Source organism: Ornithodoros turicata, unplaced genomic scaffold (assembly GCF_037126465.1).
Source record: "Ornithodoros turicata isolate Travis unplaced genomic scaffold, ASM3712646v1 ctg00001392.1, whole genome shotgun sequence".
Lineage (NCBI taxonomy): Eukaryota > Metazoa > Arthropoda > Arachnida > Ixodida > Argasidae > Ornithodoros > Ornithodoros turicata.
The window spans coordinates 14,354-41,495 of record NW_026999585.1 but is presented as its reverse complement, the minus strand read 5'-3'; the positions used below and the strand labels follow the sequence as shown (position 1 = coordinate 41,495).

General features: G+C 43.8%; 1 protein-coding gene across 1 annotated transcript in view; it reads left to right on the top strand.

The window, feature by feature from the left end:
* LOC135376936 (uncharacterized) overlaps positions 1 to 27,142 on the top strand; it is a gene marked incomplete at both ends in the record, with an annotated part of 50,796 nt that overhangs the window by 10,601 nt on the left and 13,053 nt on the right. Inside the window, one exon of the mRNA XM_064609359.1 lies at positions 2,634 to 2,683. Within this exon, the coding sequence (XP_064465429.1) occupies positions 2,634 to 2,683 (50 nt within the window). The remainder of the gene's footprint in view (positions 1 to 2,633; positions 2,684 to 27,142) is intronic.

The window sequence follows — 27,142 nt, the reverse complement described above, 5'->3', positions numbered from 1 at the left end:
CCAACGGCAGAGAGCGTGGTTCGTGCAGCATCGCCCGGCGGCGCTTTCGGCACGCTGCAATGGCTTTCATGTGTTGAAACTTTTCCTTAGTCGCAGCTCGAGTATAAACACTCCGACGGTAGTAAGCGTCGTTGCGCTCGCTCGCTCGCACGCTCGTCAAGGTTACGCCGGAGTACAACCAGCCCCATGCTCATACTCGCGAGATAAAATATTTGAGAAAAGAATAGGTTCATCCATCACACCCAGTGTGCGAAAACATGAGTTGAAAGACCGGAAAGTGATGTAAGATAGGATTAATGGTGCTTAGAGATAGGTAATAGTGGTGCATGATACGCGTTTCTGCTTTCGATACTGTTACCGGTCCCAACTCCGGTAGTATACCGTTCCCTGCTTTAAAGTGCTTTGCAAAGGACATTGTACATTTGTAGTATAGTACTTTGTACAGTACATTGTACAGTACTTAAACTACAACAGGTGCTAGATACGTCACTACATGTACAATTTTGAAGTAGTTTGCCCATCACTTGTGACAATAGAATGTATGATGCGAGGCGTGACATTATGAGGACACGACCCGATTGGCCGATAGACATCTTATAATGACGAACTATTTCAGCCATTGCATTAACAGAACCATCAAACTTTGATTAACCCACAGCTTATACGCTGAAATCCCGTTGCCGTTGCCTAAATGTCCCTTAATTTATTTTAGTTAATACCTCCGTTATGCCTGCCAACGTTATATGTTTATACTCGGCATGGTGACTGTAATAGCGCTCAGGAATACGTTGGAAATGATGAGAGAGGCTTTGGGCGTCTCTTCGTGGTACCTTTAACATGTTCACGCGAACGTAGCAGGCCACTTCATGAACAGATCGAATCGGTTCGCCCTGTCATGCAAAAGTGTTCCAACTTTCAAGTTCTCGCGAGCGTGGTTTGTGTGTGTTCCCCGCCAGGTTCGTCTTGGCATTAGAAATGCGGAAGATTAGTTAACGCGGAGAGATTTGCTTCATCATTAATTCTATTCCTGAAAAAATTAAAAGAGGCAATCGAGCTGGCGTATTGAACTTGTAGATAACTACAAGATCATCATTCTAATCCACTATTGATTGCCGCACCGTAGTTACAGTAACATTTACACAAATAACAGAAAAATCAACTCGAATAATTATCATCAATATCAATAACCAGGCAGTGATTGGGACGCAAGTCGTGATCCTATCTAACGAAACTGCACTAAACTATCTAAGTTTACTGGACTAGGCTGATGTGGCTTAATGGTCGTGCAAGCAATGTTTACCTCCCTCACATTGCTACCGCCCCGGCCGAGGAAGGGAGCAATGTGCGGGAGATAAACATTGCTTCCAGCACCGTGTGTCGGAGATTTCCGGCGCACGTCAAAAGAACCCCAGGTGGTCGAAATTATACGCAGGCACGTGGAGCATGTAGCCACACAAATATGGGCGGACTCGCAATACCTGTAAATCTACTCCCAATTATTATTATTATTGTTATTACCGTATTTTCACGCGTATTAGCCGCGGCTTATGCGCGATTTTTTTTTCGCGGACGCTCTGCGGCTTATCCGCGGGTGCGGCTTATCTGGCGACTATTTTTCCCTGGTATTTTCCCCATACCCCGGATTAAACGAAAGGCCGACAGTGCCTCATGTTTTTCGGAACAGGACCGCCCTGCCAGTGCACGAACAATACCGAACAGAGGCGGGTCCACATTCGAGTGGACTGACCTTCCGAATACATTCCCCCACGCAGCTTTAACAAAAGGGGTGACAGTGATTCATGTCTCCTGGAACACCACTAACCCGTCAATCCACGAAAACACGCAACAAGGGCACAATCCGATCTTAGTAGAACACTAGAACTGACCTCCTTTGTTATACATCGTTCGGACTCCGGAATGTGGACAGGGTTTACGGCCTTCCCTACGGTCTCCTCTGTCGGCAGACCCACAGGAAGGGTTCAATACACCTGACATCTGGATAAAACGTGGTCAGCTAAGTGTCAGTTCTCATTTGACCAGAGCAGCAGCATTCGTGGACACGGGCACGGCAGTTAGAGGTGAGGCATGGCTCCAACGCGAAGGCACAGCTACGACAGCGGCTTCAAACTAAAAGTCGTCGACTTCGCGGACCAGTACGGGAACAGGACAGCCGGCAGGGAGTACGGCGTCGACGAGCGTTGAGCGTCTCTATTGATTTTGTATGTGCATCACTGGTTTAGCGCACAAAGCAGTCGCGTCGTACTACCCGCGGCTTATCTGCGAGTGCGGCTTATCTGTAAAAACATTTTCAAAATGTATCTAAAAACGAGTCCTGCGGCTTATCTGCGGTGCGGCTAATACGCGTGAAAATACGGCATTATTATTATTATTTGACTTCCATATCGTCTAGAGCGAAAGGAACTGGCATCATAGCCAAATAAGCGGAGACGTCCAGATCAACGCTATTATTTATTTATTAATTGTTTATTTTATTTAAGATACCCTCAGGGCTTATTACTCTTGGTAGAATTCTTAAAGCATGTGAATACGTATGCGTTATGTTCAACTGCCTTGTTGTGCAGGGTGTTACTTAACGAGCGCGTTTTCTTTTTCTCTTCGTTTTATATTTCCAGGCATAACGTCGTCGGAATGCACAGAGGAATGGTTTCAACATTTGCAATGGGTAAGAGGGGTCATTCCACTTTTGTTTTAGTAGTGAGATAACAGTTTGGAGATATCGATAAGATACGGTAGGATAAGATAAGGCTGGGTAATTATTAAAGGGGCTCTAAGGTGGTTGGTGTTTGTGGATTTCATAGGGTACTGGAAGCTGGTGTATTCTGTACTCAATGCTCGTTATTTCGAATAACTCGCAATGCAACGCATAACGAATAACAAGTGGGCGCTATTTCACCATACGCGCTGATTGTGAGGTGTGTGTAAGGAGGAGTTCCACGTCAAAATGACGAATGGATACGTCGTAATGACGACATGTCCCATCTGCCAATGAAGATAATACATGTTTTTTTTGTTTTTTTTTCAAAAATCGTCTCACTAGAAACTATAGTTTTTGTCTGGAATAGCATTGTGGAATGTACAGAACAAGAGATCGTCCCAGCACTGCTCTAGCTTCTGTTGCGCACGCATGCGCTGATCCACACTGCTCCACTCCCAGTGGTAGAGCTTCTCGCAGTGAGTTTAGCTCACCATGGTGACTGTGTAGCCTCTGTTTCGTACAGTTTTGCTTTTCGAGCGTTGACATTTGTGTTTGCTCACCTTGATTCGCTGATTCTGTTCCTGTTAGCTTGTATGGCGGTATTAGCGAAAGCTTCCGCACCTACAAAATATGCGTCCCAGCCAGGTGTATCCATATGCGTCACAGCCAAGTCAGAGCTCCCCTCGTATCGCGTGCAGTGGACGAAGAAATGCGGGAAGGGGCAGTTCCCGCAACATCCGAGGAGATCTTGCTTTCCAATGGATCCAGTCTCATGTAGGCATCATAGGCAACGAACGAGCGGAGCACCTAGCATCCTCAGCACACCGCAGCTGTAGCCCTTCCTTACCAGTTCCGGCCGACACCGACAGGCACATGACCGTTAGACAGCTAGTCGAAGTGCGTCATCCTGGTACACTCTAAGAAAAAAATGTGTAATTTTCGACCTTTTGGGTTAGAAGTGTTTTGTTACAGATTCTCAACCCTTTTTTTTAACCCTTTGAACCCATAACTCGCACGCGTGGCCTACGGTGCACCAGTGTCCACGTGCAAACCGACAGTCTGTCAGTCTCGGCTTTCGTCTCTATACTGACCACTTTTATACATTCAGAGATCATCCGCAAGCCCAGACACTCCGTATTTGGTCGCTCTCGCTAAAATCTTGAACCGTGACGTCGAAGCTGAACCAAACTCCTTTGTGCCCAGGATGAGTAAACCTCAACTAACGTCGTCACTTGGGTGACTCCATTTACACTTCCATTAGTAACCCTGGTATGAAGCGCACAAAATGAGAAAATATTCACTTGAACCCTAGTCGTGATAAAATTCTCACACTGCTTCTACCGTAAGGGGGAAGGAGTTGAGTAAAAGGGGAAGAAACAGCACCACCTCAACCTGCAGTCGGTAGAGGGAAAATAGTTCGAGGAGAACTGTTGCGCTTCTGCCCTTTCTCAACCTTATTTTTTAGAGTGTATACAGGATATTATTCAAAATCATCGACCCTCTCTTGCGATGTAAGGCCTTCCAAGACTCATACAGACAATGCTCCATAGGCTACGCACGGTATCTGCGTTCACCAACACGCAACTGTTCAACATCGGCTCTAGGGAGGGTGCCAGCTGCGGTCACTACAATCACCCGGAAACTATCGAACATATCCCGACAGAATGTCGCGCATATCAAGGTATGCGGGAAACCCACCTTGGACACCCCAGGTCTGGCATAGTGACGGATATCCTATTCCCCGAAGGTTCCCATGCAGAATGAACCACAAAAACTCGCAACCTCATCGGTTTTCTCAAAGACCCCTCTAGTGCACCTCTCATCCACCGTGCACTTCAGTTTCCTGTCTGTACCTCACTTTGATCCCTTCAACTTTCTTCTTCCTTTATTTTTTATTTTTGCTATAGAGGTGACGATGCCCACTCGCGTGCGGCCAAATACAGCAAGCTATTTCGGCATCACCCCCCCCCCCCCCCCGCAATATGTTTGCTTTGACAATTGGGCGCGCTGTGGGTGACGTACCCTTGACGTTTTGCGCCGATTCGAAGGAAGGAAAGAGAAACCACCAAACTGGCACCTTTATTCATGTTTCAAATACAAACGGCGCAACGCGTGAATCTCGTCCCTTTTGCATTACCACGGAATCTTTCATACTGCGAAGGGAAATTGTCGCACCTTAGTGCCCCTTAAAGTCAACTTCTCGGCCTTACACTTGGCACCACATACGTATGACTGACACCTAAGCAGGAGAACCGGGCAGGGCTGTTGGAAAAAAAATATTGCCCGGAAGAATGGTCCCTGAAAGAAAATTCAGGCCTTTTCGCAGCCCACGTGCGAAGAAGTAACAGCGATAGCTCTATCCTGCACGCACAATAATGGCCAGATGAGGTTCACGGTTGTATTGTGCGCGCACATGTAGACAATTTTTTCTTCGAGGGAGGTTTTCCACACATTCTGCCGTGAATACACTGAGCAACAGTTGGCGGTGTTACGCGGGTACGGGCGCGACGTCGATGCGAAATCAAAACCTATCGCAAACGTAACACACATGTCCAAACTCGTCCTTCAAAAAGTTATCTGCAAAATCAGCGTCGGCCAGTGCAAACTCGGACAGAGGCGCACTAGTTTCAGGTGCACACGTGTGGGACAGTTTACGTCTCTTGGCCTCGGCTTCGCGTTCCCCAACTTTCGGGTCTCCTCGCCTTCGTCTCATCGCAGCCGCTTTGCGTTCCCTCGCTGCTGGGTCATATTGTCGTCGTACAGCCAATGCGCGTCTGGTTGTTTGTCCGCGTGTGATACACTGACGGCGCTTGTACTTGTACCCCGCACGGCTGCCGTTTTTTGGCAATGACGCAACTTTTGTCAACGACGCAGCATGGCTCCTAACGGCTTTTCATGTGCTCTCCGATTTGCTGCTGCGCCAACCAATGGCGCGCCCAGTCGGAAGTCAGCACGTACGCCGTCCTTGAGAAAGAAGTTCCCTCACACAGCTATCGCTGTAAAAGTGGTCCCATCTCTTAAGGTGAAAAAAAGGGGTCCCGTGCTCTCAAATGGTGCCTCTAGGCGGGGGGGGGGGGGGGGGAAGAGGGAGGAGAGCACTCGTTTTCAATACAGACACACACTTTTTGAATCTGTCTGCCTTCAGCTTTGGCATCCATCGCAGAATAGCAGTGACCAAAACAGCCGTGGGAAACCACAAAATATCCGTTCATTTGAAAAGAAGGAACTGGAGACGCTGCTCTGTGATGCTGGCACAGCGGATATCTCTCGAGCGGAGGACAGCACACCCGTCTGCTCTCGAGTCTGAACACCACACACACAGTGAAACGTGTTTACATGACACAAAAAAACAAAAAAAAACATGTACGTACAAAACGGTAACAGTTGCGATATCCAGATGTCATATTCCTGACGAATGCACATGTATTGTCCTCCAACCCCACTTTTCCCTCTCTTTTATTACCCCTCGAGGATTCGTACACAAAGTTCTTGCTTTGCAACAGTGCTTCTTGGAATGCCCTCTCCTTCAAGCTGTACCGCTGGAAGAAACACAAGACTATCGGAAGATTCCCACGTCAAATAAAAGAAGCGAGGGCAGGAAAGTCTGTTCAGGTGGTAGAGACAGCAGCTTTCTCACACGCAAATGGCTTGGTTGTCGCCATCGCTTCCGCTCGCATGTGAATCGTTCAACCAGAAGCCGAAGCGACAAAAAATTGCAGCCGTCGCTGACGCTCTCGGAAATCGCGTGGTTGGGAACGCGCCTTACAACAGGAAATATAACGACCTCTTATGTTTTAGCGAAAATCGTTTGTAGCGAATAAAGGGCGACCCGCATACGACGTTTTCTCGACGGAAAAGCGTCGACGGCACGACGCTTTTCCGCTGGGCTCCGAAAACAATAGGCTAGACCTGTTTCACCGACGTCTGTGGTGAGCTGATCTCGACGGGTCAACAGTTGACGCCGGAAGTGGCGCGTCCTTCCTGACCATTTGAGTGTCTTGCCGGAAGCTGCCGCCAACACAGCTAGCTGCTAGCTGTCATGGCGTACGGCTGTGTGCACCGGGTGCCATTTCGTGTGTGCAAAACGAAACAGACAAGGGAGATAGCAAGATAGCGTGTCAACTCCAATTGAGGAAGCAGGAACATTCCTTCTGTGCAAGGAAAAAAGGCAAGTCGTCCCAGTTGCAAGACAGATTGTTGCGATGGTTGTTTCCGCAGCAGACAACAGACGTGAGTGTCACTCGGAGAATACGTATTTAATTAGTCAACAAGCAACTGAAGCTTCCCATCCGTTCTTCGGCTCCCCGAGCTTGGGGTGCAGGAGGGGCCACCCAGTCGGACAGCACATCTGGACGGGAGCCTCAGGTGTTACACTCTCCCTGTGCCCTGAAACAGCCTCATGTTCACTATACCACTGTTCTCGGATCGTTGTTGAGCTGTGAAAAAACTAAAAGCTTAATTTTGAGTAGTTTTACAAGTAGGGTGAGTCAGCCCAGTGTAGTGACATGCTGCACGTGCCGCAGGGTAGGACTGCGAATAATGTCGACCACCTGGTGTTCTTTTGACATGCGCCCGAAATCTCCAACATAAGGTGCTAGCGTACATATGGTCCCAGGACTATTTTTGTTTCGGTTTGATTTCCTTCTTCGGTGAGAATACGCGCGAAAGAAGATGATGTGTCACACTAGAAGCTTCGCTTCGCCCTTGTACGTTGCTGACCATTCCTTTCTTTTTTTCTTAATAAACATATACCCCCCCTCCTTTGGCGGCTGTTATCCGAGACGAACCGTTAAAACGTTTGCATGCACTGATTTTGAATGTATATTGACAGCTACTGCGCAACAACTGACACCACCTTTGGGTACATACTTCATCATTGAAGAATGTTATCAACGTTAGAGGCGGAGAACCAGAACGCAAACATCCCTTATTAACAAACCGGAGTAGTAATTGGCCGAAACTACAGCATCCCTGCCCTGAGCCCTGCGCGTATTTTTCCCTGCGCGGCGCGTGTGCGGAGGGTTGACCGCGCGCTTATCGGCGGGGGAGGGCTGCGCGTGCGCTCACCCTCTCACATTTTTCAGCCTGGGCAGACTTCTTTGGCCGGCTTCACATATTTTTCCGATACAACAGGGGAGCGGTTTACATGCAGAGACATGCAAAGAAGGGTCATACACAAAAAGTACAAGTGAAAATATATTTATTAATGCCAATCAAATTGAGATACATTTATTAAAGCCAATAGTGCTGGGAATTGTGATGCCAATCAGGTGAAGAAGAAAACCTAGCCGAAAAACATTCACCACCTGTAACAGGGCGGTGCTCGGGTGGAGTGCTGCTGTGGTGGGCGGAGCGTGACCGGAGAGCTGCGTGCGCGCTTACCCTTCACCCTGGGCTGACTTCTTTCACCATTTTCCTACTTGGGCCGACTTCCTGCGCTCGGGTGAAGGGCTGCTGTGGTGGGCGGAGCGTGACCGGAGGGCTGCGTGCGCGCTTACCCTTCACCCTGGGCTGACTTCTTTCACCATTTTTCTACTTGGGCCGACTTCCTCCCCGCGTCAGGTGAGTCGACTTGAATCGTAATTTTTCCAGCTACAACAGGTGTCCAGTAGGCTGTTTACATGCAAAGGATAGCCATACACAAAAGTACAAGTGAAAATATATTTATTAAAGTCATTAGGAATTATGTTATGACTCTGCGTGAATGGGAAAAATCTGAAGTACAAGGAACACAATACACGTAACAATACTTATTAAATGTATGATACAGTTATGACTCCGCGTGAATGGGAAAAACTTAGCCAAAAATCTGAAGTAGAAGGAACACAATACACGTAACAATACTTATTAAATGTATGATACAATAGCATTGAATAGGTATCACAAATCAAACACAATATTTTTTTATTAGCAGTAATCACAAGTTTTCAATGAATCAGAAGTGATAACACATTTAAAATATTCTTAATCAATACGATTACAATAAAAATTACAAGTTGTATTATAAAAAGTCTGAGATGTGAGAACCTGATAGATATAAGTGATTTCGAGCACAATAGCTAAGTTTAATATTCCAATATGACACAAATTTAATTAATAAATTTCTATTGAAGTGAATAGCGCAGACATAAGGCAATAACTCGAATCAACACATAGCATTAATATAGAATCAATCATAGGCGAGTAGGGAAATAATAGCTACACCATATCAAAACGAAAAAACGATCACCACATTTAATCAAAGAAGATATTCTTAATCAATATGATTATAAACAAAATTACAAATTGTATTATAAAAAGTCTAATATTCCTATACGTGAGAACCATCAGTGCAATAGTGGGAAGTTCTGATAGTTGTATGTAGTTAAATGTGAACAGCACAGACCCTGGAAGACTATGGGACACGAACACAAGAGGAAATAAAATCTATACCACTACATTGATTAATCAAAACAACATAGTAATCTGTCATTCAGGTAATCAGAAGAAGAAAAAATCAAACTCATCAGAAAATAGACATGTTAAAAATGAACTTCACCACATAGCACACTCCTAGCCAACAACCAGATCTGATGATATCTACCCTGATGTGTTGAAGACAGCTGCCAATAGATGTATGGAAGACCACGGAACACGAACGACAAGAACGACACGAACACAAGAGGAAATAATATCTATACAAATACAAAGAAGATATTCCTAATCAAAACAATAGAGTAATCTATCATTCAGAAAATCAGAAGAAGAAAAAATCAAACTCATCAGAAAATAGACATGTTAAAAATGAACTTCACCACATAGCACGCTCCTAGCCAACAAATAGAACAAAGAACGACACGAACACAAGAGGAAATAAAATCTATACCATTATAAAAAGTCTGAGACGTGAGAACCATCACTGCAATAGCGTGAATATCTGTCATAACATTTCGAGCGCAATAGGGAATCTCAGTTTCATATTCCAACATTACTCAACTTTTAATTTCTTATTAAGTGAACAGCATAGACGTAAGGAAATAACGAGAAACAACACAATCAACAGCTACAATTAATAGAGAGCCAAACCTGCGCACCATCCAACACACAGAGAAATAATAGCTAATCAATCTATGAAAAGGCGAAATAGCACAGACGCTGAAGAACAGAGGAACACGCGGCGACACGTAAACAACAACAGAGGAAAATAATCTATCATTGGACCATCATAAAATCGACCAATATACAATTTTCATTCTAACAAACACTACGAACCTTGATGGAGGTATCCAAGTCATAGGAAATATGCAGGGTTTTCACTCTTTTCCTCAAAGCCAGGAGACTTTATGTCTCTATCTATGTGACCATAGCACCGCGCATGCTTTATCACTCAAAGGGTTAGGGGCTATATTACTTCGTCCAGCAAACGAGGCGCTCTAGAGGTCAGATAAGAGAGTTCAAAGGCGATATATTTTATTGTGCAGCTCAAATAGATGTCGATATCACTCGCGGGGTCATTATCTTTTCGCATCCTTTCCCTGAAACGGAAATCTTTCGTCAAAGTGGTTGACAAGTCGAATAAGTTTGTAGAGATGCGATATTGTGATTGAACATGTAGAGAGAGTCCAAATTATTAAATGGTAGCAACAATACTCAATCAAACAACGAGAAACAAATTTAATTACATCAATTTTTTGTAATATCTTGCAACAGAAAGTTCTAAGGAACCACACAGAATTATCAAATGTGAAATGCAACTCAGAGGTATGAGGCATTCCCATCTTACTTGAAACAAAGTCAAAACAATAATTCTCACGACAGGTGGAGATTATGGCATTCTAAACCAGATAATAAGATTTTAATCAATACAAAAAACATAGATATGTGAAGTGTAGACGTGCACTTGAAAACAGAAGAGACATTTGCTCTACATTGAAAGATGGACAGATTTTGTACTCGCTGTCATAAATCATGGAAAGATGTGATAAAAAACTGCTTCGAAAAGGAAGAACCGCGAAACGCTTCCATTATCGCTGCCTTTCAATACGTCCTAGACATGGTCTTATTCGGAGATATGGTACAAATTACAGAACTGAAGGTGCAAGAATTTATATGCCGAATCTACAATACTTATAAAAATATCTGCACATCAACGTCGGAAGGGCCACTGAGATTGATGGCGGAGTTTTTGAGGTTTGCTAACGAAGAATTGAAATACACTAGACCAGATGTAATTGTAATCATTGCAATGGGCATTGCATTGATCAAGAAAGCACTCAGATCAAATTATTATATACAAGCGGTCTATATCGCACGATTCATTACGGATTTGTTGAAATTACACATATCTGAGACGGAAAGTACATAAAATCTTATCAAGTGATATGTTCCACTAGCACGGCAAACGCAATTATTCTACCAGTCAGTGATGTCGAATGAACAGAAGTTCAATATTGTTGTGCAAGGTCTGATGTACCATCATATATTGAAACTCAACAAACATATCAATTGCGGTGGACCACCGGACGATTTTCATCTAATACTCTGTTGTACGCCATTCAAGAATATTCATACAAAGAAAGGAAACATCAATAAGAGACTGTGCAAGTTCATCGCGACAAAGTGCAAGTTGTTGAAGCAATACAAACACGGCGACAACATATCACCTGCGTTAATCAACGCTGGATTCAAGCGCCCAATAATCAGAATAAACTATTTGATGTCTTCGGAATTCATCAATGAAAACAACAAACGAAAACTTCAGAGTTTGAAAGAGAACTGTAATTTATCGAAATAAACAAGTGTATAACTGAAACAATAAATGTAATCTTTGTCATCATTATAATGAATTATACGCACCACAATGAAAAACACCTTTGCTCTTAGCATGGCTAGACATGTCTTCGGAATTCATCAATGAAGACAACAAAAAATTTCGGAGTTTGAAATAGCACTGTAATTTATCGGAATAGACAAGTGTATAACTGAAACAATAAATGTAATCTTTGTCATCATTATAATGAGTTCTACGCATCACAATGAAAAACACATTGCATTTAGCATGGTTAGACTGAGAACAGTGATCGCTAAGGAAACGAATATTCTACAATTTGTGTAAGAATTCTCATATGGAATGAGACCTGACCACCAAATAGGTTTTATTCGACTACATTCTGTACAAGTTCAACACCCGAAGGATAGAATTGCCCGAGAAGGATCGGTCATTGAAATTTAGAGACATGATACATCAGTCTAAGATTACAAAAAGGATCACTAATCTAATGTGAAAACTTATCATATTTCTCAATCAGTTGCACTAGCCCAGACATAGTAAAAGAAGAAGAAAAGGCGTCTTTGACAAGCAACTCCATTGGAGTACGGAACAAATAAATAAATATTTTTGTCAGCACAGTTGTCCGTTTGTATGACTGGATAGGAAAAATGAGCCATCCAAGACTGGGCAAAACGGGAAATAAGGCAAGATAACTGATTGCGGCGGAAGAAGTCAAACCGTTCGCGACACAGTGTCATCGACTTTTACAATCGCATTCGGGTTCAGTGCCTCGGAGATAACACGAAGCCTTCGCGAAAAGCGAATCTATTATCAGATGCCACAATGCAAACGAAAGATTTTACGAGCATGACGTGCAGGCCAAGTCTACATTTCTAATCACGTAGTCTTCGTAACACACGGCACACAAACATATATGAAATAATTTCCAAGTGGCAATCAGATATTGGGAGAAGCGGATCACACAATCGCCATCAGAAGTGCTTAACCAATATACGATGAAGATGAGCGTTATGCATAAACACAATGGAAGATATGTTATATTAATTATAATAACCAGATCAGCGCAGGTCACACATAAACATAGATCCAATTCATAAAATATACTCGAGATTTCCCGTAGCCATACAGAAAAACTATCACATTATTTTCGTCCCGTACGAAAATCCCGGAATCAAATTGGAATCAGGTCCGGATCCCGGATGGTTGATCCAGTTTGATTCCTAAATTGGCCCGGATTACAAGTCCGGAAAAAACCCGCAACAAATTAAGTACAGATCAGCTTTAAATCAACTTTTGTACCAACTTTGATCAAAAAATGATTCAATCGAATTAGCTTCTGATAAAAACTTGACTGGGCTCCTGATCAGTTTTTGATCAAAACTCGATTAGCACCGGAACACATTTGGATTGCTTCAATGGACAGTTGATTTATAACGGATCCCGTCCGGATGAGGACGTTATCAACACTGGATCAGAACCTGATAAGGTCAAGTTCTCCTTTGCGGTCTCCGTTTTGTACATGCGTTAATCGGAAGCATGACACCAGAACGAGAAAAGTAGACGAAGAAATATTTATTTACATACTATATATACAGATGTTAATTTTCACTTCCGCGAAGTTCACTAAGCCGTGTTCCCATAGACTTGACAAGCTTGGCCTTGGTCGCGTCCCAGCCAAGTTTGTTCACACCTTCCATGGCAGTGAAATCTATAAAAAAAATACAAATAACACACACACGTTATACACTGGATGCTGTGAAAAAAGAAACCGCAGTGACTCGTGCTTTCATACCTAAAATGGCCCGCACCCCTGGTTCATACAACGCCGGTCGTCTGCATTTATTGAAAACCAGCAGTAAATTCATTTACATTTGTCGGAAACAGCTTCATTTATCATTTCTCTCTCTCTCGTTCCATATGAGAATTCTTACACAAATTGTAGAATATTCGTTTCCTTGGCGATCACTGTTCTCAGTCTAACCATGCTAAATGCAATGTGTTTTTCATTGTGATGCGTAGAATTCATTTTAATGATGACAAAGATTACATTTATTGTTTCAGTTATACACTTGTCTATTCCGATAAATTACAGTGCTATTTCAAACTCTGAAGTTTTCGTTTGTTGTTTTCATTGATGAATTCCGAAGACATCAAATAGTTTATTCTGATTATTGGGCGCTTGAATCCAGCGTTGATTAACGCAGGTGATATGTTGTCGCCGTGTTTGTATTGCTTCAACAACTTGCACTTTGTCGCGATGAACTTGCACAGTCTCTTATTGATGTTTCCTTTCTTTGTATGAATATTCTTGAATGGCGTACAACAGAGTATTAGATGAAAATCGTCCGGTGGTCCACCGCAATTGATATGTTTGTTGAGTTTCAATATATGATGGTACATCAGACCTTGCACAACAATATTGAACTTCTGTTCATTCGACATCACTGACTGGTAGAATAATTGCGTTTGCCGTGCTAGTGGAACATATCACTTGATAAGATTTTATGTACTTTCCGTCTCAGATATGTGTAATTTCAACAAATCCGTAATGAATCGTGCGATATAGACCGCTTGTATATGATAATTTGATCTGAGTGCTTTCTTGATCAATGCAATGCCCATTGCAATGATTACAATTACATCTGGTCTAGTGTATTTCAATTCTTCGTTAGCAAACCTCAAAAACTCCGCCATCAATCTCAGTGGCCCTTCCGACGTTGATGTGCAGATATTTTTATAAGTATTGTAGATTCGGCATATAAATTCTTGCACCTTCAGTTCTGTAATTTGTACCATATCTCCGAATAAGACCATGTCTAGGACGTATTGAAAGGCAGCGATAATGGAAGCGTTTCGCGGTTCTTCCTTTTCGAAGCAGTTTTTTATCACATCTTCCCATGATTTATGGCAGCGAGTACAAAATCTGTCCATCTTTCAATGTAGAGCAAATGTCTCTTCTGTTTTCAAGTGCACGTCTACACTTCATTAAAAGCATATCTATGTTTATTGTATTGATTAAAATTTTATTATCTGGTTTAGAATGCCATAATCTCCACCTGTCGTGAGAATTATTGTTTTGACTTTGTTTCAAGTATTCACTCGATTGATATTCTATACGTTGTGAAGTCGCTGCCTGAAATAATTAGTGTCTTGTATTTGTTTCAATTGTTCACTCGATTAACGTAAGTAAGTACCTCTAAGATGGGAATGCCTCATACCTCTGAGTTGCATTTCACATTTGATAATTCTGTGTGGTTCCTTAGAACTTTCTGTTGCAAGATATTACAAAAAATTGATGTAATTAAATTTGTTTCTCGTTTTTTGATTGAGTATTGTTGCTACCATTTAATAATTTGGACTTTCTCTGCATGTTCAATAACAATATCGCATCTCTACAAACTTATTCGACTTGTCAACCACTTTGACGAAAGATTTCCGTTTCAGGGAAAGGATGCGAAAAGATAATGACCCCGCGAGTGATATCGACATCTATTTGAGCTGCACAATAAAATATATCGCCTTTGAACTCTCTTATCTGACCTCTAGAGCGCCTCGTTTGCTGGACGAAGTAATATAGCCCCTAACCCTTCGAGTGATAAAGCATGCGCGGTGCTATGGTCACATAGATAGAGACATAAAGTCTCCTGGCTTTGAGGAAAAGAGTGAAAACCCTGCATATTTCCTATGTCTTGGATACCTCCATCAAGGTTCGTAGTGTTTGTTAGAATGAAAATTGTATATTGGTCGATTTTATGATGGTCCAATGATAGATTATTTTCCTCTGTTGTTGTTTACGTGTCGCCGCGTGTTCCTCTGTTCTTCAGCGTCTGTGCTATTTCGCCTTTTCATAGATTGATTAGCTATTATTTTTCTATGTGTTGGATGGTGCGCAGGTTTGGCTCTCTATTAATTGTAGCTGTTGATTGTGTTGTTTCTCGTTATTTCCTTACGTCTATGCTGTTCACTTAATAAGAAATTAAATGTTGTGTAATGTTGGAATATGAAACTGAGATTCCCTATTGCGCTCGAAATTTTATGACAGATATTCACGCTATTGCAATGATGGTTCTCACGTCTCAGACTTTTTGTAATGGTATAGATTTTATTTCCTCGTGTGTTCGTGTCGTTCTTTGTTCTGTTTGTTGGCTAGGAGCGTGCTATGTGGTGAAGTTCATTTTTAACATGTCTATTTTCTGATGAGTTTGATTTTTCTTCTTATTTTCTGAATGATAGATTACGCTGTTGTTTTGATTAGGAACATCTTCTTGGTAGTGGTATAGATTTTATTTCCTCTTGTGTTCGTGTCGTTCTTTGTTCTATTTGTTGGCTAGGAGCGTGCTATGTGGCGAAGTTCATTTTTAACATGTCTATTTTCTGATGAGTTTGATTTTTTCTTCTTGTGATTTTCTGAATGATAGATTACTCTATTGTTTTGATTAGGAATATCGTCTTTGTATTGGTATAGATTTTATTTCCTCTTGTGTTCGTGTCGTTCTTGTCGTTCGTGTTCCGTGGTCTTCCATACATCTATTGGCAGCTGTCTTCAACAAATCAGGGTAGATATCATCAGATCTGGTTGTTGGCTAGGAGTGTGCTATGTGGTGAAGTTCATTTTTAACATGTCTATTTTCTGATGAGTTTGATTTTTTGTTCTTCTGATTTTCTGAATGATAGATTACTATGTTGTTTTGATTAATCAATGTAGTGGTATAGATTTTATTTCCTCTTGTGTTCATGTCCCATAGTCTTCCAGGGTCTGTGCTGTTCACATTTAACTACATACAACTATCAGAAGTTCCCACTATTGTACTGATGGTTCTCACTTATAGGAAAATTAGACTTTTTATAATACAATTTATAATTTTGTTTATAATCATATTGATTAAAATGTGGTGATCGTATTTTCGTTTTGATATGGTGTAGCTATTATTTCCCTACATGCCTATGATTGATTCTATATTAATGCTATGATTGATTCGAATTATTGCCTTATGTCTGTGCTACTCACTTCAATAGAAATTTATTAATTAAATTTGTGTCATATTGGAATATTAAACTTAGCTATTGTGCTCTAAATTACTTATATCTATCAGGTTCTCACATCTCAGACTTTTTCTAATAAAACTTGTAATTTTGATTGTAATCGTATTGATTAAGGATATTTTAAATGTGTTATCACTTCTGATTCATTGAAAACTTGTGATTACTGTTAATAAAAAATGTTGTGTTTGATTGGTGATACCTATTCAATGCTATTGTATCATACATTTAATAAGTATTGCTACGTGTATTGTGTTCCTTCTACTTCAGATTTTTGGCTAAGTTTTTCCCATTCACGCGGAGTCATAACATAATTCCTAATGACTTTAATAAATATATTTTCACTTGTACTTTTGTGTATGGCTACCCTTTCCATGTAAACAGCCTACTGGACACCTGTTGTAGCTGGAAAAATTACGATTCAAGTCGACTCAGGCTGAAAAATGACGAAAGTCGGCGGCCCAGGCTGAAGGGTAAACGCACACGCAGCCCTCCGGCCACGCGCCGCCCACAACAGCAGCCCTCCACTCGAGCACCGCCCACCTGTCGCGGGGAGGACGTCGGCCCAAGTAGAAAAATGGTGAAAGAATTCAGCCCAGGGTGAAGGGTAAGCGCGCACGCAGCCCTCCGGTCACGCTCCGCCCACCACAGCAGCCCTCCACCCGAGCGCAGGAAGTCGGCCCAAGTAGGAAAATGGTGAAAGAAGTGAGTCCAGGGTGAAGGGTAAGCGCGCACGCAGCCCTCCGGTCACGCTCCGCCCACCACAGCAGCCCTCCACCCGAGCACCGCCCTGTTACAGGTGGTGAATGTTCTTCGGCTGGGTTTTTCTCCTTCACCTGATTGGCATCACAATTCCCAGCACTCTTGGCTTTAATAAATATATCTCAATTTGATTGGCATTAATAAATATATTTTCACTTGTACTTTTTGTATATGACCCTTCTTTGCATGTCTCTGCATGTAAACCGCTCACCTGTTGTATCGGAAAAATATGTGAAGTCGGCCAAAGAAGTCTGCCCAGGCTGAAAAATGTGAGAGGGTGAGCGCACGCGCAGCCCTCCCCCACCGATAAGCGCGCGGACAACCCTCCGCACACGCGCCGCGCAGGGAAAAATACGCGCAGGGCTCAGGGCAGGGATCCTGTAGTTTCGCCACGCCGAAGGCTGGACAAGGCCAATTACTACTAACCGGATTCCGTCATCTGTACCACTACTATTTCGGTGACTGCATAGTGATTGCTTCGGAAAACTGCACGACTGAACTATAATCAGCAATTGAAAGTTCCAACGCTGATAAGCAAATGATTTGTTGTTGAACGCTCGCCTTCGGTGGAACCGTAAAACGTGCATAACCAATCCCAATGCCAGTCACCACTGATAAATGTCAAGACATGATGCTCATACTGTTTAACCGAGAGATGAGTAATTCGTGTATACTTGATGTTCGCACTGAAAAATATTATCCTCCCTTTTGTGCCTTTCACAGCTCACAAAACATTTGCTTCAGATTAGGAACACTTTTGAAAATCCAAAATACCTGCAGATCTTCCCGAATAATACCGAGTGGCTCAGACTGGAAATGACATGCATTGGCGGTTTATACGATCTTCCTTTATAACAAAACCGGAACTTTGAATTTAAACCCGTCATGTTTCGATAAAACGTAACTCGCTGAGCTATGACATCTACTCTAAAACAAGTTTCATTAAACCATAGGGGGGACGCTAAGAAGGAACCAATGAATTTTCTGGGTTTCTGGGTTGGTGTTATACTTTTTCATACGTCCGTGTCGATATACGCGGCATAGAGGTACCATCGGCGGGCACGGGACCGTTTGTTCCTCACATGCCAGCTGGGACCATTACTTGCGGAACCTTTTTTCCGGGCCATTTCTTTCCTGAACTCATTCGCGAGAAATGCACCAGGGTCCCCTCTTGCACTATGAACTTCAGTGACATGTATATGCTTCAGCGTGTTCGTAAGCGCGGACTTGTACACGTTACTCGAAAAAGGTAAGTGATTCCCGTTACTATTACTCTTGTAACAAAATAAATTTTTACCGTTACAAATTACTCGGCCAAAATTGTAATCAAGTAAGAGCTAAAGTAACGCGTTACTTTGACCGTTACGTCGCTTTCGCGCAGGATAGGAGCTTTTGTTTATGTGAACACATTATATGCATTCAAAGAACACATTGTTTCGTCTTTTCTCTCCGTCACCATAAACATTTCCGAAAAGCTGGAGCCACAGGCGATAAATCAGGACAGCCAGTGGGCATGGCAGTGTTAAAGGGCAAGGACAATCGCATCTATGAACTCAGTGTTCTGAGCAGCCGCTGTCTGCATCTCCTCCAGTGTTGACCCTTGAGGTCTTCACAGTAGAAGCCGCGCTAGATTCTAACTTGTCCAGGTGACTCTGTCCAAACCTTGACCTACTGCTGTACATACAGCAGGTTGCGGTAGGAATAGATTAAGTTGTCCCCAGGCACTAAAACTGCATGTATGGAATGCTACTACCATGACCTCCACTTATCATCGGGGAGAGCAAAGCAGATAGGAAAGGCTGTTATGAAACTTGTGAGTTGGCTTCACCTATGAGTTAAGCTTAGTCGAAAAGTAATCGAGTACTCGGTTACACAAACTTGTAATCAGACTATTTCAAAAATTACTTGCTCGCAAAACTGATCGTTGACTCACAAAAATTACTCAAAACGTAATTGATTACTAGTAACGCAATTACTTGTAATGTATAACGTGCAAGTCTGCGTAGGCGTAACGACAGAGGCGAGTGCGTGTTCCGTAACTGGGATTGTACCTCAACAAATGCTCCACGGCTTTCTGAACCCACTATACATAGAATACACCTCCAGCTATGACTGACAACAGTGCAACGTTCCTATGAATTCCGTCAGGACGTTCTTCACGGCACACCGATGTCAAGGCTCTGGCAATATACTGTGGGTTCTGTAACTCAGCAGCCACGTGGAACTGAGTCACGCATTAGCAGTGACGTAGCCAGACCTCCAAGGTAGGGGGGGGGGGGGGGGCTCGATAGAAGTCCGCCCTCCGCAATTCCTGGGTACTCCCACACACTCATCATTGTGCACACAGCGCGATGAGAGATGAAAATGCAGAATATCTGAACATTTAATAACGCGTTTCCTTATGGGGTGGCATGAGCTGTGAGGCCGCCTCACGAGATTTGAAGTAGGTCGAAAAGCTCAGAGTTACAAAAGTATGCTGCTTAGACAGACGGCGGCAACTACAAGAACTTTTGCGATCGTCACGCTGGACCGCGCAGAGGATAACTCTGGGCGCCAGCTCTAGTGCATAGGCAACCACGACGATTAACCGGTAGAAGAGGTGCCACTTCCTTCACACAGCCGTGGTTCGCGCACCCTTGGTGCAGGCCACTGTACTTTACAGGCGCGTTCCTTCGCAGGATTTCCACAACATCATTATATACTCATCGGAGCCTGTTTGCTCGTAGCCTTCGTTGCTGCCTTGGAGTTCCAAGAATGACTGAAACTCCCAATTGAGCTTCTCCGCGAAAGGAATAATTTGAGAGAGACATTATTCAATTTCACCACATTACCGCCAGCAATGGGGTAGATAATCGCCCCACTCATCATCATTCACATAAATGTGTTGTTGTTGTATTTGTTGCAAAACGGTTGTCGTCTAATTCACTTCTACACAGATTCCCGCCCTTCTCTCTGTCAAAATTGCTTGCTCCCTGGCCAAATCCAGTTTACCAATGCTCTGCCTCAATGCTATTTTGACCTTTTAGGACACAATAGGATTTCCATTCTTATTGTAAAGGGGCTCATTATTTTATTCCCCACATCACCACCAGCGATGCGATAGAGTATCGCCTCTGGCAATGAAACTCCCTATTCCTCATCATAAAAATAAAGTTGTTGTTGTTGTTGTCTACACAGACTAAAAGGACCATGAAATGATTTTCACGAATTCCGAGTACTCTGCCGGAAACGGTTCTCACGATTCCTTACTATCATGAACACATCGACTTCTAACCGTGCTCAGTGCACCGGCGGCGCAGTTTCCACGCAAAAATAGGGGGCGTGACCGGCGGATAGATCCCTTCGAAGCAGGTCCCCCAAGGTCGCCATTTTCCCATGTATTTGTTCCTATCCCGATGCGTGCAATGCCGGAGGCCGCCCTTAGATACCCCATTGTTACCAGACGTTGGCTTGCGTTTGATTGTAGTGCGCTAAAGATCCAGTTGAAGCACAGTCCAAGCCAGGCCAAGTCACCGAAGGAGAAATGGACGACTGCGCCTGCGGCGCCAGTGGCGACGCCTGGTACGACAGGTACGCTATGTGATGCACGCAGCCGTGCACTAGATCCTTCCGACCGCTCAACACGTTTAAAAACGGGACCAAAAAGTGAAACACGACACCGAAAGTTGTTATATTTATTATTTATTATATTTATTTGGACATATAAAGGCTAGATTCATTCGCAGAAACAACAAAAACATTTTGCCGCTAAACTTAGCGCGCTGAAGTGATCCGGAACGGCAACAGTGGGGTATCTAGTGGCGGCCTTCTTCGTTGCACGCTTTTCCGAGGTGAGTTTGGGGGACCTGCTTCGAAGCGTGCTGACGTCATCAACATCTAGTCCTCTCAGCCAATTGTGGACGACCGGGAGCACACACCCCGTGGGACAGCGTGGGTGCATGGTTTCCGTTTGGAGAACAAAACGACACGGTCGTATATCTGCCGTCGAAATCAGTAAAAATATCGCAAAACGCGTATTGTCAGCGATGTAGGAAAAGATTATGTGACGCACACAGCGTCTAGGAACCGTTCAGTACGCAGTAGCTCCCAAAAGGCCACCGACAGAGACATTTTCTGACGAAGAAGTAGCTCAGAGGGAAACGTGCCCCGGTAACCATGCCGACAATCAACAGCTACATTACACTTCTAGTAGGCTTCTGTGTCATCGATTAGATACGATCTTAGCGCCATGTCAACACAAAACATATTTCATGACGAAGTTTGCGAGCTTGGTTGCAAATTTTGCAATTCGCTCGCAAAAGGCCGTCCGCCAATCGGCAACATTCTCAACGCTTGACGTCACGGCCAGTTCTCCTCGCAGGCGGGTCGTAGCAGCCGCCGTTCACGACCGTTGTTAATATAGAATATTTTCGCTATATGAACGATTTGCAGCTTCATGTTTCACAGGGTGAATGCTTTAGTACTGAGGAATGATTTGAAAATGGTCGTAAGCTTGTCAAATAGCTCCTTTCAAGTATTAACACGGGTGAGGCTCAGGCTGTGTACTTTTCCTGCCATTTATGTCTACTTTAACCAAAAATGGGGGATAGAGTATCGTGTTGCCTTTTATGTAGCGGCATTGTGTTACATTAAGAAACGTGTGTCGGTATTGTCGATATTGGTTCTTCTCTACTTTCACCTTAACTAACGAGTATCGGTATCACGTAACATTTATGCAGCACTGCTGGTGCTGTATGCTGTAAACGAAGTTGATTTCGCGTGGGACATATTTTCGTGTTTTGGTGGAGTTCTTAGTTGAGAAGGGTAGCTTCATTTATAATCGAATGATGCCCGCCGGTCACATTTTTTATTTCTCTCGAAAAAAATATATGCTATCCCACCCACAAAGAGATGTAAAAGGTGCCTGACCGCAGGTCTGTGCGATATTTTCTTCTCCGTCCACGGCGCTTTGAAGCAACCTGCGCGACTTCGCGGCTTAAATTTTTTCAAACTTTGTGACCTTGTATCTCTTGAACAAGATGTCCCATTTGAACGAAATTTTTTTTTTTTTTGCTGACAGAGTGGATGGTGCACGTTCCACCGTAGACTATTAAATTTATATGGTCAAGAGAAAAGTATAGGGAAAAAAATCCCGAAAACGCAACAGAGAGCCTTTTTAACGCACGTTTGGAAGGTCATGGCCGAGGCCCTGGATCTCCGACTGTGATGTTCTTCGCATGAGCAGAAAGATCATTCTTTGCTCTTTCGTTTGGCCTTAAATACATTGCTTTATCTTCAGCCACTATACCGTAACAATGCCGTGAACACGAAAAGGGTAGGGGAAAATTCTCATTTTCGTGGCAGTTTTTACCCAAAAAGAACATCTTCAAATTTTCTGATATTTTGTATTGACATAGCTGAGCTGTACTATCTTTCAGGATATGCAATAAAGTGTTTGCTTATTTTGGTCCCACAGGGCGCGCAATTTACGTTTTTCGCACCCCTATTGGGCTGCGCTCGCAGGGGTCACACACACGTACAAAGAGTGGACTTCTACCCCACCCCCTGTCTTTTTCTCTCTTTTGCTTTCGGTGGGGGTGCCGTCATGCCGAAGGCCGACTATAGTAATATGCACAGCTGAGTGTGATGTCCGCAGACAAACAAAAGTTCGTTGCTTAGGCTTTCCCACCCAGTAAATCCCTTCAAGGTTACGTTCTTGAAGGAAATCGGACATGGGAACATGGTATTTGTAAATGCTCCTACTTTGCCGAACCGAAGCGCGAGACGTCTATTCTCTTGTAATTTTGTTTTGTTATTTGCTGGTTCCTTCTACCTGTGAACAAAGACGGGATTTCAAACACTCAGGTGATCTGCCACAAATGTCGACAGATCGCCCAAGGACTGGTCGCCTGGCCTTCCTGGGAATGAAAGGACATGTCCGGTCCCTTAGTTCTTCAAGGTGAACTCCTTTTAGAAATATTACTTGAAGGAGTTAGCCTTCCAATGGGTGAGTAAGTCGGGGCGCTGCGGTCTTGAGGCGTCCACGGGGTTCCCGCCGCTGACCACATTTTAAGACAAGGGCCTTGCTTCCTCGATGTTACGTATAGGTTTCGTTTTGTCGTCGGCGCAGCGTGTACTTCTGCGCTCCCCATGGCCAGCCGTAGGCACACCAGAAGTGGACTATACTGCCCGGACTACACTCAACGACACAAGAAAAAAATATCATTGAACAAGAACTTCATGCCGGTATCGTTGATAGGATCTCTTGAATACCATCTTGAGCACCTCGGAGGCAGTCCATGTCCTCAACACCGACGAAATATGTATGAACTGCTACAACACATTTCGACTGCAGGTTGCTGAGGCAGGGCCATCAGGTGAACAAGATCATCCGGCTTCAAGCCATGACGACGCTGACTTCAGTGACCCCACCGAAATTGTGCAGACTGTGAACAGGAGCATATCAGAGCAAGATATTTGTGTAAGCCCACTGAGGCACCCGTAGTAGACGAAGTAGAAGGAACAGAAGTAGAAGAAACCAGCAAATAGCAAAACAAAATTACAAGAGAATAGACGTCTCGTGCTTCGGTTCGGCAAAGCCGAAGTATTTACAAATGCCATATTCCCACGTCCGATTTCCTTCAGCGGGGGGGGGGGGTTCCTCTTCCCAGAACTTCAAGGTCGCTTGTGAAAATAGCGCGCTCTTCAGTCATAGGTCGTAGTGATTATACTCAGATCTCATGCTAGGAACCTCTGAACACCCACACAGTGCGAACCGTCCGCCTCCAGAAAACGATGTAGGATAGGCGTGGGGGTTTGCACTCTTCCCCCTGGAAGTGCTTTTCCCCCCCTTGGAAAATATCCTGGGAACGCCCATGCTCATTGTCACTTTGCAATGACGTTCACTTCTATGCGAACTATAACTTCATAAATAAAGCACGGATAACCATTACTGCGTTTCCACGTTTTCAAGGACAGTTCGCCTCCTCGGTAGATAGGTCGACGTTGGACGAATGCGTGGACATTCCCAGAATTGCGGAACACCTACTGTTCAAGTTGGCTTCATGACGTTGAAATCTGAGTGCTCATCAAACTATGAAGAGGTAAAATAAAGAAAAGGTGGATAGCCATTGAAATTAATATCGCATGAGTTTTTTTTTTATTCCATGTTAGCGTCGCGAAGCAACTGTGGCTACGAGCGCCGAACAGATATGGACAGATGGAGAGAGGACAGCAGGAAGGAGTGGGGGACAGGGGGCGCACGAGTGTGCCACACCAGAAAACGATGAAAGCCAGAAAAATTTAACTTTGCTTCACTGATATGAGTTCCGCCCCAGAATTTTGAGCAGGCTGAAAGGCCGCTCATCCAGTGAGCTGCAACCTGAACTATAGGCGATAACGGGCTTCGGAAACGTCGACGTTTTTCGACGAGCTTTGGAGCTCTCAGCTGTTACAGGAACCCCCGCTATCGACATCCTGTGGCGATACCAGGAATATACTCCTTACAGACATATTCTAATATGTCTTCTATGCAACGAGAACCGTTGGTTATAAAACGAATTGTCATACTACATACTAACGAGAAGCGCACCCTCCGCTGACTGGACAGACCGCTACGCAGAACAAAAGCCTACATAATTATTGGGGTTTATTACCTGAAAAAGTCCGGTACCAATAGTAATCAGTAGACCTCGGATGTTTAAGCACTAAAAAAGGCCGTTTTGGGCGCCTATAATAGCCAGGAAAAGTACCGATTTAGGCAGTAAAAGTCCCATTTTAGGCTAAATAAAATTCAGTCTGTCACCCTTCGGCTCAATGGTCACGCCAAGGCCCGCTCATTGCGCTTCCGGTGCAGACTTTTCAGCTGTGTTCAACTTTATTAAGTATGAACTTTATTTAACTAAAGGTAAGAAGTAGGCTGACTGGGTCAAGTAAGAAATGTTCACAGAACAGTTAAACGATAAAAATCATTCATCAGGCGTAGTTGTAGAAGCAGTACGACAGAAGCACCATTTCCAGATTTGCGGGCGTAAAGCTCCGGCGCTTGTCGCCAAGTGCGCTTATAGGCCGAAAAGGTGCACTCCACAACCACCGACGTTACCGGTGCAAACTTCACGTTAAACTTAAAACTTGGCACCACTCTGCAAAAACTAGCACCAGGACTCCGTCAGTGCTGTAGTAGTTAAGACTTCCAAGCCATGACTTAGCCAGTCTTCGCCTGGTCGCCTTTATTTTTGGCATTGTGCAATGCCCGCGACAGTCCGCGGAGCTCACGTTGCAATGAGTTGTGCTGCGTCCACGCACCAGGACGACCGACGTCAATGGAACGTGTCGTTCTCGCTATAGTTTCGCTTTGCTGCGTACCACTATGGTAGCTAGAATGTATGGTACCCCGACTGTACAATACTCTAGCAACCATAGTGCAACTTTTCCTACTAGCTCTGCATGTTTTGCTGCGTGGCGCGTCGTGGGAGAGGTTTATGAATGCGTATCTGGGTTATTTTCGGCAGCAGTGAAAATAATGCTATTTGAGACGGAATATATATCACGACGTTGTCGGCCGAACGCGTCCCGTCTTGTTCTTTTACGCAGACAGAAAACAAAGTACTAAAATTACGCATTTTACGCATTTACGGGAAGGGGAGGGGGACGTTTTAGGCGCAAACGTCGAAATAGGCATTTAAGAGCACAATAGGATTTCTGATGAGATCCTTATCACTCAATTCGTGCTCTTGTATCAAAAAGGCACTATATGATTTCGTGGGAAAAGAATAAGCATTTACCTAAAGATCCGACGTCTACGTATAACTCAGTATCAAGTTTTCTAAATGGAGAATAGCACGATCAATTGCACACACGTTATAAATGTCCTTCGTTTGCTCAAAGAATAACAATGCAGCTTTTAGTTGCTTTTTACCGGCCTCGGTGGCTCAGTCGGCAGCGTGTTCGCCTTCTGATACCGAGATCGCGGGTTCGAACCCGGCCGAGGGCGCCAACAGCTTGGTGCCAGGGTACAAGTTGCTTAGACACGTCTTCCGCGAGGATCGTTAGCTACGGGGTGCCTTGTGGTGAGCTTTCATCGCATGTTATGAACCCTCTGGTGAGCAAAAGCAATCCACAGACCGACCGCTGTGGAGTCGCTCATGATCTCAGTTGTCTCGCGACGTAAACTCCCAATTACATAATTTTAGTTGCTTTAATGTAACCTTACTATAGCTGCCTTTTTAAGCACTTCAGCGCTTTAGCGATCCGAAAAGCGCTACGGCTATGGGTAATCCCGAGGTTAATAATGTCGGAAGTCATCCCAAACCTTGGCGTCCTACTTTGACACGTGTCACCCTTTACCTGAGGTACTCGGTAGCCGCTCCATGGGGCTACCCTCAGGGTCATATGACGCGGTCATAATGACGAGAAGATAATGCCTGTGTTTGAGCCTACTTGAGACAAAAATCTTGGTCATTGTAGGATAAGCGGATTTTCGTATTAAGGAGCTGGATTTACATGGCGGCGAAACGGTTCCCAGGAAAAACTGTCATAAAGCGAGCATGTCAGAGCCAGTGATGTGTAAAGTACCTGGAAATTGTCTTTAAGTAAAGTACCAAGTACATGACATAATTTTTACTTCAAGTACGCTACAAAGCACTTAAACAGAAACGTACTTAATGTAAAGTACCAAGTACTCGGAAAAGTACTTCAAAGTACTGATCAAGTACATTGTAAAATAATACCCACGATATATACTGTTTTGTGTATCAACAGTTAGTAGGTGACGCACCCACGCGTGTGATATCTCATTTGCGTTTGTCATGTGTGTGTGTACGAGTGTGTATGCCTCATGTTTTTTCATCGTCATCCCGCTCATGTACTAACCCACA